Below are 12,498 nucleotides of genomic sequence, written 5' to 3' on the forward strand. Positions count from 1 at the left end.
TATTTTGTTGAATGCCCAAACTTTCCCGTGGAAGTATATAGTCAGTTTTGATGGGTAGGTGATCCTTGGTTGAAGACCCAATTCTCTTGCCTTTTTGAATATCATCTTCCAAGCCTTGTGGTCCTTTCATGTGGAGGCTGCCAGATATTGTGCAATCCTGATTGGTGCTCCTTGATATCTGAATTGTCTCTTTGGCTTTTTGTAAAAATTTCTCCTTAGCTTGGAAGTTATTGAATTTGGCAATAACATTCCTGGGGGTTATCTTTTGAGTATTTAATGTAGAGGGTGTTCAGAACACCCTCTTTCAATGTCTATTTTCCCCCCTTGTTCAAGAACATCAGGGAAGTTTTCTTGGATAATTTCTTGTAGTATGATGTCAAGATTTCTGTTTATTTCTGGTTTTTCAGGTAGACCAATGATTCTCAAATTGTCTCTTCGAGACAGGTTTTCCTGATCTATCATCTTGTCAGTGAGATATTTTATGTTTTCTTCTATTTTGTCAGTCTTTTGACTTTGCTTTATTAATTCTTGCTGTTTTGCAAGATTATTGGCTTCCAGTTGCCTAATTCTGGTCTTTAAGGACTGGTTTTCCACTATAATCTTTTGATTTTCCTTTTCAGTTTGGTCTATCCTGCTTTTCATGGTTTCCAGGTGTTTCTCCAATTGGGAGTTACTGTCCTTTAAACTGTTATTTTTCTTTTTGAACTATTTCCCACTTTTCTTTCCAGAAGGCTTCCATCTTTTTGATAAGCTCCAATTTAAATTCTTCAAGAGCTTGTGGCCAATTTCCATTTTTTTGAAGGTTTTGGTGCATTTATTTTTTGTCCTCTTCTTCTATTTCCTCTGTAGTCTGGATTTTTCCACCATAAAAATTATCCAGGGTCAATGCCTTCTTGTTTTTCTTGGTGTTGGGAAGTTGTTTTTCCTGGGCATTGTTTACCATCACTATGGTGGTTTTCCCTTCCATTTCCAGTCAGAAGTCTATGTGAGGAGGGAAGGCTCTCTGTTTATGGAGTTATGGAACGTGGTTTTTGCCTGAGGCCACCTCTCCAGGCTCTGCAGCTTCTACTATTTACTGCCCTTCTCTGAGATATCTCTGTGCCCAAGGTCAGTGCTCTTTAGCCTGCTAGGGTCTCAAGTCTAGCTGCTCTCAGGGGTAGGTCTTTGGTGGTCATAGTCAGTTGCCAAGGACTTAGAGGTGCCCCTTGCTCACTCACTGATTCTAGAGCACTGGCTCTGTCTCTGGCTCCATAGGTTATTATTTTTTTAATTATAGAGAACTTTTTTGCAGAGTATGTTACATGTTTTATCTCATTTTGTCCTTACAATAACCTTGGGAGTAGGTACCATTCTTATCTCCATTCCCCAGAGGAGGAAATTGAAGTTGAGAGAGGTTAAATGACTTTCCTAAGCTCATACAGCTATTAAATGTCTAAGACTACATTTGAAACTCAGGTTTTCTTGACTCCACCTCTAGTGCTCTATCCTCCAAACTACCTAGTTGCCAATAAAATTGATTTCCATGCAGTGTTGTTCTGAATTACAACTCAAGCACTGATCCACACTAGCAAAGAAGAATGGTGAAAATAAATTACATCATTTTTCTATTAAAACATTTTAATATGTTGTTTTATCAAGGCAGCACTGCAATTAGTATTATTGTTATTGGGAATGAATGAGGAGTATTTATTGAAAAAATGTATTAAATGCAAAGAATTTAAAGTGGAAACCATTTGTCTTTTTAAATCATTACATGACCAAGGCATAATATATAATATAATTTTTTAAAAGAAAAAAAAAGGAGGTGATACAAAATGTGGATAAGATATCATAGGTGCTAACCTAAGGTGACAAATTTGCTTTTAGAGTTATCACTGAAACTTGGTGGGACAAGACACATGATAATAATATGACTCAAGAAGGCTATACCTTATTCAAAAGAACTTGGATGTATAAAACATTGGAAGAAGTGCTGGTTTATTAGGGAGGAGTAGTGAATTCGTATTGGCCATAGACTGAGCAATAGGCACAGGATTGCGTAGTCACTGTCCAGCAATGATTGAGGAAGTATGGAATGATTTTGGGGTATATGGGGTAAGAGGAAAGAGTTTACAAATTGATTGCCTGTAGGAAAGGGTAGCTTGTATTTTTAACCACGTAAAATTAAGTATCTGATTGTATTCAAAAAGGTTTTTATCATGTTTAAATTACAGATGAAAAGAAATAAAAGCTGGCCATCTAAGTGTCCTCATAGAAAAATACATTTCCTTGAAACCTATTTTCCTAAAAACCCTGTAATCATAATCAAGAATTTAAGTTAGTTCTTACTTGGAGGTACACATATATCAAGCAACATGATATCTGGAGGATAGGAGGAAAGGTAAATATCACGATAGCAAGGGACTGTTCATAGATTACAGAGTGGAGTATGATCCCAAACACAGAAAGGATTTCCTACAGATAGTTTACAAATCCTCATTTAACCTTTGCTTTAAGACTTCAGTATAATGGGAATTGGCTACCTCTTCAAGTAGCCTCTTTCCTTTAAAAAAAAAAAGTTGCTTTGATTATTAGGGAGTTTTTCCTGACGCGAAGCCTAATTTTACATTTTAAAAACTTTGGTCGAAACTTTGAAGTTAAGCAGAATTAAGGCACTTATATATAATTTGGAATTGTTACTAATTTACTGAGTATTCCTCTAATTAGACTGAATGCTACATTGAAGAAAGAAGTAAAATGTATAGTGTGGACATGTTAAAAACAATATCATGCATCAATAATGCAGATTGTTGGCTTACATGGACATATTGAGATTGTTGACCTCTTAATAATTGGGTCAAGAAGTTACAAAAGGGTCTTTTGTAGGAAGCTGTCTCCCCTTATTTCATTGATGTTGCCATTGCTAATCCAAAGGATATTATTTCTTCATACAAAATTGATCCTTTTTTTGACGATTTCATAACAATCTTGAATTTCTTAACAAAAGATTGGCGATTCTAATATGAGTCTATATTATTTTTCAATGTATCACAACTACCTCTTCTGTGCTATGTGATATGTATTTTTAGTACTCTAATTCTATTCCAAGACTATGAGATTGAAAGGTAGGTTCTTGTATCATATGGATGTTGCTTTAAAAATTATTTATTTATTTAATTAAGGATAAGCTGATTTTTCATTTTATGGGGATAAAAGATATTTCCTAATAATATTGTTTAAAGTTGAGTGTTGCCAGCTTCAAACCATAATTATACTCTCAAATGTAGATTTTAAAAGAAAAAAGGAAATGATTTCCTGTGTGTGTATGTGTGTGTGTATGAACCAAAGGGCTAGTTGACAAATATTTCTTCATCAGAAATAAAAAGGGAGAAAAGAATTATGGTTTCAACCTAAAACTTTGTAATTCTTTAGTTAATGAATACTATATGCACATATACATATATAGTATTCATTAACTAAAGAATATATTATGTATGTGTATATATATATATATATATATATACTATAAATAATAAAAATACTATCTTGAAGAGTTTGTCAGAAATATTTCCTTCATTTGGCAATGATTCCCCCAACAATTTCCCCCAATACATCTTCACATATTTTCTCTCATCTTCCTCCCTTTCCCCTCCTTTCCTCTCTCTACCTCCAATTACCTCCATGACTTCTTTCTCCTCTTCTCTCCCTCTTCCACATACTCTCCTTCTCTTCCTCTTTCCTTATCTCCCTCTCTCCCTTTTCCTCCCCACTTCCCAACCCAATTAAATATACTTACCAGAGTTGATGAGTTGCTCACCAAACACTTCTACTTCACAAAGGCTGAGAAACTCTTTAACTTTTGGCATGGTAACAGTTATAAAACGTCCTTGCATTCCATAACATTTAAAAATATGTTTCTCCCCTGGACTTATATTGACTTTATCTCCACACCTAAAGATGAACATATAGTGATAAGATTATCTTTCTGAAATAAAGATTATTTGAAAGACTATAAGGTAGATAGTTTATGGTAAAATGTTATCAATTTGGGGACCATGATAATATTTGCAGAATTAAACTTTAAAAAGTGCTAATGCTCAGATTGAGCTGAGACTGGTGAAGAAAGCTAAGAACAACAACAAAAATATTTTAAAGATATATTGAGGAAATAAGAAGAATTAGAGAGGAAATAGGGATACTGCTTGGGGTATATGGGACAATGCTAACCAAAAATGAGGAGAGGTGAGTGAGAGATTCAGCTGCTATTTTCCTTTTTTTTTTCCTGCCAAGAAGAGTGAGTTTTGCACTGGAAAGCACAGAACAAAAATAGGCGATAGGAGTCAACAAGTAAGAGAGCACCTAACTGCCTTTGGTGAATTAAAGTTACCAAGTTCAGATGAACCACATTGTAGGTTCCTAAGGAAACCTGGAAGATACGATTGCTGCGTTTTCAGAGGTCTTAAAAAGTCTGTTGAGAAAAGGAATTAAGAATAGGATTGGGGGCAGCTGGGTAGCTCAGTGGATTGAGAGCCAGGTCTAGAGACAGGAGGTCCTAGGTCCTAGGAGGTCCTAGGAGGTCCTAGGAGGCAAAATTTGACCTCAGACACTTCCCAGCTGTGTGACCCTGGGCTAGTCACTTAACCCTCATTGCCTAGCCCTTACCACTCTTCTGCCTTGGAATCAATACTATGTATTGATGGAAGGTAAGGATTAAAATAAAATGAATAGGATTCGAGAAAGGTAAATATTGTTTTAGGTGGTTTGGTGAATATAGTGCTAGGCCTCTAGTCAAGAAAATCTGAATTAAAATTTGTCCTCACACACTGTGACCCTGGGCAAGTCCATTTAACCTTGTTTGCTTCAATTACCTCATCTATAAAACTAGCTGGAGAAGGAAATGGCAAACCATTTAGTCTCTGTGCTAAGAGAGCTCCAAATAAGGCCATGAAGAATGGGAAACAACTGAATAACAAAAATATTTTCTCAATTTTCAAAGCTTGAATTGATTCCCTGAAAAATGCTAGAACATATTATTAAAAGGATAGTGACCCATTTAGAAAACTGAACAGGTTAAGGAGCCAGCATAACTTAATCCAAACCAGCTCTAGATCAAGACGACTTTTTTTTTGGACATGGTTACAACACTGGCAAATGAGGGAATGTGGTTTATCTAGATTTTAGCAAAGCATTTGATAAAAATCTCTCATGCTGTGTCTACAGATAAGACAGAAAAATATGGCCTATGTTGGTTTGGAATTGTTTGAATGCCTGAGTTTGAAGAGAAACCATGGATTTTTCAGCGTAAAAAGAGGTCTCTACTAGAGTGCCTTTGGGTATCTATGCCCCACTCTGAGCTGTTTAACATTATTTTTATCTGTGACTTAAATGAAGGCATAGATGCCTTGCTTATCAAATTTTCAGATGATATAATCCCGTGTGAGAGAGTTGACATACTGGATGGAAGAGTTAGGATTCAAAAAAGATTTTTATAGACTTAAAACTAATAAGATTTAATAAGATTTCTTTTAACTATTTGTATCTTTTCTCTCTGACAAGAGAAAAAAGTCAACATGTCAGTAGGGGCTTGTGAATTAGGTTTTTGAGTGGGTGTGGGTCCATAGAGTAACTTGAACTCAAGGTAGCTACTTTGGGGTTCCATATGTGAGTAGGAGGTGCTTTTGTCCTTCATCAATAATTACTGACCCCTTATGTCTACATGTCAGTCTTTTAAAAATATTTACTCTTATGTAATTGGCTGAAAGATATAGAGAATGCAAGTTCTTTCTATGCTCTTGTATAAAAATATATTGATTCCATAGAACAAAACATCTTAAATACTCTCTTCTAATAAATTGTCTTCCATTATTTGCCAAAATTATACAAGATCCTTTGAAAGATAGTACTGATCTGATCATTAGTATGGAGGCATATGATAGTGATGCTCACTGAAGGTGTTTGTTACTGTCATGGAGGAGATTCAAAACAAGTTCCACTAAAGAGGTATACTCTCTCCATAGAACTGTAAGCTTCACAAAGCCAGGAATTTTATAATTTTTTTTACCAATTTTGTCTGAAGTTCTTTCTATAGCATTTAGTGCACTGTTCACACTTAACATATTTTTTTGCTTAATAAAGGAAATTGTTGAAGTTATGAGAATGGATTAGGTTGCTAAGAGGGAGAATGCAGAAAGAGAAGAGAGAAGCTTTTCCGATATGTGTCAGTCTTCAAATTCCATCTTTCCTGTTTGAGGGGGTATATGGGAGAGGAATGTAATGTGGCATTCCAAAAGAAAAGAAGACTATCTCCTATGTTCTATTTTAAAATTATTTGAGATAGCCAGAGGGTCCAGGAAGGCTATTTGACCACTGCCACTGAGTCAGCTCAGAGATTTGGAGTGTCAAGGGGCTAGAATACACAAATGGGTTAGAAAGATTTTGCATCTGAGTTTACAATGAATCTTGATCTCAGATGAGAAATCTCTCCTGAAGGTTCATGTTAGATTGACTCAAGAAGTGGCTAGGAAGGTCATTTTTTGTAGTTGGAGAATGACATATTTCATAGCTTAAAAAGTTGTGGTGAACAAAAACCTATTCATTCATTTTGCAGAATGAAATAATACCTGGGATTTGATTTGCCACCATTTTCTTTTGAATCTCCTATCGTAATTTCATATTTTGCCATCGTTCCCACACAACGATCTCCTCTAGGGATGACCGTGACATTATCAACAATGAATTTTGAAGTTAGGTCTACCATCCACCAGGGTTCAAAATCCTTATTTGTGTGAGTACAAGAATTTTTGTAGAAATCACTGTCTTCATTCCCATCAACAGCTTTGCCAGATAAGCCAGTGGAGTGGAAAGTGCTGGACTGGTAGGTAAATTTCCCTAGTGCTATATTGACACCTGGAATATATAATAAGAATTTCAAATCAGTTATTATTTACTATGACAAAAAGAAAATTCCTTATAGAAAAACTACACTATACCATCAAATCCCAAATCTTATTTGTTTGGCAGTTACATATTTATAATGTATGTATATTTTCAGGAATATATACATACATAAGTTGTCAAATTATACATGAATGGTTGTTTTTTTAAAGTTTATGATATAGTTGTTTGGAGCTCAGAACATAATATTTTGCCATATTGGCACTGTAATGTTAATGTCATATAGGGGATTCATTTTTAGGTCAGCCCAACAAATAACATAGAGCATACTTAATATACTTATTAACTGATAGAACTGTAGAACCTAACAACCATGTATAACAAAGTCTCTATAGGAAAATTCATTTTGGGCTATAACTTGGGACTTCTGAAACAAATCTCCAGTTGTAGTCCTGATGAGAAAAAGTAGATTTCCCTGGAACAGTCACTGGAACCTCTTACCAGGCAGGCCTTCAAGGGTGGGAGGTTGAGAATGGAAGAGTTCTGGAGTGTGGAAGGGGAGGTGTCAGAGCCAGGACTTACTCTTGGTGTAAACCTATGGGAACATTTCTTGGTGACTCGTCAGGCATCTCATTTCTTTATTCCCCAAGTCTACCAGAGCTAGGGCTGTTTTTTTCTTCCTTCTACTACCAATACTCATTTCAGTGGGAGGAGGAATAGATTCTTTTTTTTCTTTTTCTTTTTTGATTTTTCTTCGGTCATTTCCAAACATAATTCATTGGAAACAAAGATCATTTTCTTTTCTTCCCTCCCCCTACCCCCTCTTCCATAGTCCACGCGCAATTCCACTGGGTATCACATGTGTTCTTGATTCGAACCCATTTCCATGTTGTTGGTAGAACCCATTTCCATGTTGCATTAGAGTGTTCATTTAGAGTCTCCTCAGTCATATCCCCTCCACCCTTGTAGTCAAGCAGTTCCTTTTCATCGGTGTTTTTACTCCCACAGTTTATCCTCTGCTTGTGGATAGTGTTTTTTCTCCTAGATCCCTGCAGATTGTTCAGGGACACTGCATTGACCCTAATGGAGAAGTCCATTACATTCGATTGTACCACAGTGTATCAGTCTCTGTGTACAATGTTTTCCTGGTTCTGCTCCTTTCACTCTGCATCACTTCCTGGAGGTTGTTCCAGTCTCCATGGAATTCCAAGGAGGAATAGATTCTTTCTCATTTTTCTTTCCCACTCTTCTAACTTTAAAGAATGTATATAGCACTTTGGGGGCTTCTAAGGGTTTTATTGCTAGCAACAATAGAGACAAGGCATAATGATAACAGAACCACAAAGAAATAGCTTATGTTTCTAGTTCTTTTTCCTTCCACAAAGTACATAAAGTGGACTCCCTCTTAGTACCACCACAGCTTTCTTTCTTTTTTGATCTACAGGGAAGGCTGGAAGAGCTTAAGGAGATAATGATTTGTCTTTGGAGACTCATAGAACTGAAATATAATGTATTTGTTTCTGAAGTATGTATCTTATCAACAACTACGTTTCAAAATTTATAAATGAAAGCTATCATTTCAGTTTAGGAAATGGTGCTGAGGTGTTGCTCTGGGGAAAAGAGCTTCAGCCAGGCTTGTAGGAGGTGGTCCTGGGAAATAAATGGGTTAGAGATTAGATACATAAGGACAGTGAAACTATTATGAATCATCTTCCTCAGTGGTACATAATGGATTCTTTTTTATTTCTTTCCTTTCAACAGCAGACCATACTATTTTTGGATGAAATTCTACATGAAGGCTGAAATGCAGATTAGTTTATCTGCTATTGTACTTGAGGTAATATTAAAAAGACTTTTTCAAGTCTTGAATGGGGACTGCTCTCTAAAGGAGTCTCCTTGTGACTGAGTTCCAGATTTGTTTCTCTGCGATCTTTTAATAATAAAGTTTCTACTCATCTGGCTCAAAATAGGAAGAAATGGTTCCTTTTTTGTTTACTAGCACATGAATCCAGGTGAGGAGAACTGAGGACTGGCTTCTCTTTGACTCTCAGGATCTAATGTGAGGATATCTTTTAAAAATCTTTTTTGTGGTTTCAAAGGAAGGGTGCTTATAGGTTCCTTAGCCAGTTTTTTTTTTTAACTTTCTCCCTCTAGCAAGTCAGTAAGAACTTTCATGTCTTGCTTTTTTCTTGCTTCTATTTGTCCTAATTAATTCCTGAGAGAAGTCTTTTGTATGCCAGTCAATGGTTTTTGAGAGATTCTTACTTTAGCAGACTCTTTTTTTGAGGGGCAGACCATGTCCCCATTGGTGGAATAACTGCAACTGGCAATCTCTCATTTCTTCAGGCATCCCTTTTTCACAGATGGAGCTGTATATCCTTGAAAATAATTCTATGGTCTGAGACAGGCTCTTTGGAGGGTTCTTGTGGAGTGACAGTGGAAGCTGTCTTTGATAGTGCACTTAAGAAAAAGAGTAACATACTAAGACTCAAATGGAAAAAAGGAAAGGGAGAAATCCTGCCCCTACCTTCCCCAATGAATTTATAGGACCTTTTTAATCTTCCATAGGTAGTTGCATTCAAAGTGAACATTAGGGACTCATTTCTCAAAATAACAGGGAAAAAATTCCTCCAGTAAATTAAAATAGTAAATGTTTCTTAGAATTGAGGAGAAAAGGAAAAGTCTCAAAGCTTGGTATAGATCCTGGGAAAGAAAGAATTTCTGGGTCAATGAATTTGTAGGCAAAAGTATCTGTTTTCTTGTACTGTATCTATACTTTAATGTGATGTAGTCAATTTAATGTGACTGTTAGACAGCTTTTTGTGGTAAGTTCTAAAGGGAGGAAGAATTTTCTGTAAGTACCCATGCTCCATTCTGAGTAGTATTTTTACTTTCTCCTGCTCTGAGCCAACCAGATGGATTAAGAAAAAGAGGTAAATGGGAGGAAAAATCTTACTTGATTTAACATTTGTTGTATATAATAATTTAAATAATTGACCCAACCAAAGGAAATAGTTGGAATCAGTTTTAAAGAAATGGGAACAATATCTGATAACTATTATACAAAATTTGTAATGAGTTGTTAGATTGGGAATTAAGAATTTGAATGTTTTTAATCCGTACCAGATTTGGCTTAGTACTAGGAAGAAAAGAATGCAAAAATCTTAAATAGGATACTAGCAAAAAGACTCCAGCAAGTCATCACAAGGGTTATCCACTACGATCAGGTAGGATTCATACCAGGAATGCAAGGATGGTTCAATATTAGGAAAACCATCCACATAATTGACCATATAAATAAGCAAACTGACAAAAATCACATGATTATCTCAATAGATGCAGAAAAAGCCTTTGACAAAATACAACACCCATTCCTATTGAAAACACTAGAAAGTATAGGAATAGAAAGGTCTTTCCTAAAAATAATAAACAGTATATACCTAAAACCATCAGCAAACATCACCTGCAATGGGGAAAAACTCGAAGCCTTCCCAATAAGATCAGGAGTCAAACAAGGATGCCCATTATCACCTTTATTATTTAATATTGTACTAGAAACACTAGCAGTAGCAATTAGAGAAGAAAAAGAAATTGAAGGTATTAAAATTGGCAATGAGAGACCAAGCTGTCACTCTTTGCGGATGATATGATGATTTATTTAAAGAATCCTAGGGAATCAACCAAAAATCTAATCAAAATAATCAATAACTTTAGCAAAGTTGCAGGATACAAAATAAACCCACATAAGTCATCAGCATTTCTATTTATCTCCAACACATCTCAGCAGCAAGAATTAGAAAGAGAAATTCCATTTAAAGTCACCCGAGACAATATAAAATACTTAGGAATCTATCTCCCGAGACAAACACAGGAACTATATGAACACAACTACAAAACACTCTCCACACAATTAAAACTAGATCTAAACAATTGGAAAAACATTGATTGCTCATGGGTGGGATGAGCTAACATAATAAAAATGACCATCCTACCCAAACTTATCTATCTATTTAGTGCCATACCCATTGAACTACCAAAAAACTATTTTACTGAATTAGAGAAAACCATAACAAAGTTCATTTGGAAGAATAAAGGACCAAGGATATCCAGGGAAATAATGAAAAAAATACAAAGGAAGGTGGCTTTGTAGTCCCAGATCTCAAACTATATTACAAAGCAGTGGTCATCAAAACAATTTGGTACTGGCTAAGCAGAGACAGAAAGGAGGATCAGTGGAATTGACTTGGGGTAAATGACCTCAGCAAGACAGTCTATGACAAACCCAAAGACACCAGCTTTTGGGACAAAATCCACTATTTGATAAAAACTGTTGGGAAAATTAGAAGATAGTGTGGGAGAGATTAGGTTTGGATCACCACCTCACACACTACACCAAGATAAACTCAGAATGGGTGAATGACTTGAATATAAAGAAGGAAACTATAAGTAAATTAGGTGAACACAGAATAGTATACATGTCAGACCTTTGGGAAGGGAAAGATTTTAAAACCAAGCAAGTCTTAGAAAGAGTCACAAAATGCAAAATAAATAATTTTGACTACATCAAATTAAAAAGTTTTTGTACAAACAAAACCAATGTAACTAAAATTAGAAGGAAAGCAACATATTGGGAAACAATCTTCATAACAAAAACCTCTGACAAAGTTCTAATTACTCAAATTTATAAAGAGCTAAACCAGTTGTACAAAAAATCAAGCCATTCTCCAATTGAAAAATGGGCAAGGGACATGAATAGACAATTTTTAGTTAAAGAAATCAAAACTATTAATAAGCACATGAAAAAGTTTTCTAAATCTCTTATAATCAGAGAGATGCAAATCAAAACAACTCTGAGGTATCACCTCACACCTAACAGATTGGCTAACATGGCAGCAAAGGAAAGTAATGAATACTGGAGGGGATGTGGCAAAGTAGGGACATTATTGCATTGCTGGTAGAGTTGTGAATTGATCCAACCATTCTGGAGGGCAATTTGAAACTATGCCCAAAGGGCAATAAAAGACTGTCTGCCCTTTGATCCAGCCATAGCACTGCTGGGTTTGTACCCCAAAGAGATAATAAGGAAAAAGACTTGTATAAGAATATTCATAGCTGCACTCTTTGTGGTGGCCAAAAATTGGAAAATGAGGGGATGCTCTTCAATTGGAGAATGGCTGAACAAATTGTGGTATATGTTGGTGATGGAATACAATTGTGCTAAAAGGAATAATAAAGTGGAGGAATTCCATGGAGACTGGAACAACCTCCAGGAAGTGATGCAGAGTGAGAGGAGCAGAACCAGGAGAACATTGTACACAGAGACTGATACACTGTGGTACAATCGAATGTAATGGACTTCTCCATTAGTGTCAATGCAATGTCCCTGAACAATCTGCAGGGATCTACAAGAAAAAAAAAAAAACTATCCTCAGGCAGAGGACAAACTGAGGGAGTAAAAACACCGAGGAAAAGCAACTGCTTGACTACAGAGGTTGAGGGGACATGATTGAGGAGAGACGCTAAATGAGCACCTTAATGCAAATACCAACAACAAGGAAATGGGTTCAGAGCAAGAACACATGTGATACCCAGTATGTATGTTCCTCTTTAAATTTTTTTTTCCTA

General features: G+C 35.9%; 1 protein-coding gene across 4 annotated transcripts in view; it reads right to left on the minus strand.

Moving 5' to 3' along the window:
- LOC103103854 (uncharacterized) overlaps nucleotides 1–12,498 on the minus strand; it is a 115,631-nt gene that overhangs the window by 5,052 nt on the left and 98,081 nt on the right. For all 4 annotated transcript variants that reach the window (XM_056799286.1, XM_056799285.1, XM_056799287.1 and 1 more), the window contains 2 exons: nucleotides 6,600–6,885; nucleotides 3,776–3,930 (listed from right to left, as the gene is read on the minus strand). In XM_056799286.1, coding sequence (XP_056655264.1) covers nucleotides 3,776–3,930; nucleotides 6,600–6,885 — 441 coding nt within the window. The remainder of the gene's footprint in view (nucleotides 1–3,775; nucleotides 3,931–6,599; nucleotides 6,886–12,498) is intronic.

The sequence above is a fragment of the Monodelphis domestica genome, chromosome 5 (assembly GCF_027887165.1).
Source record: "Monodelphis domestica isolate mMonDom1 chromosome 5, mMonDom1.pri, whole genome shotgun sequence".
Taxonomy (NCBI): Eukaryota; Metazoa; Chordata; class Mammalia; order Didelphimorphia; family Didelphidae; genus Monodelphis; species Monodelphis domestica.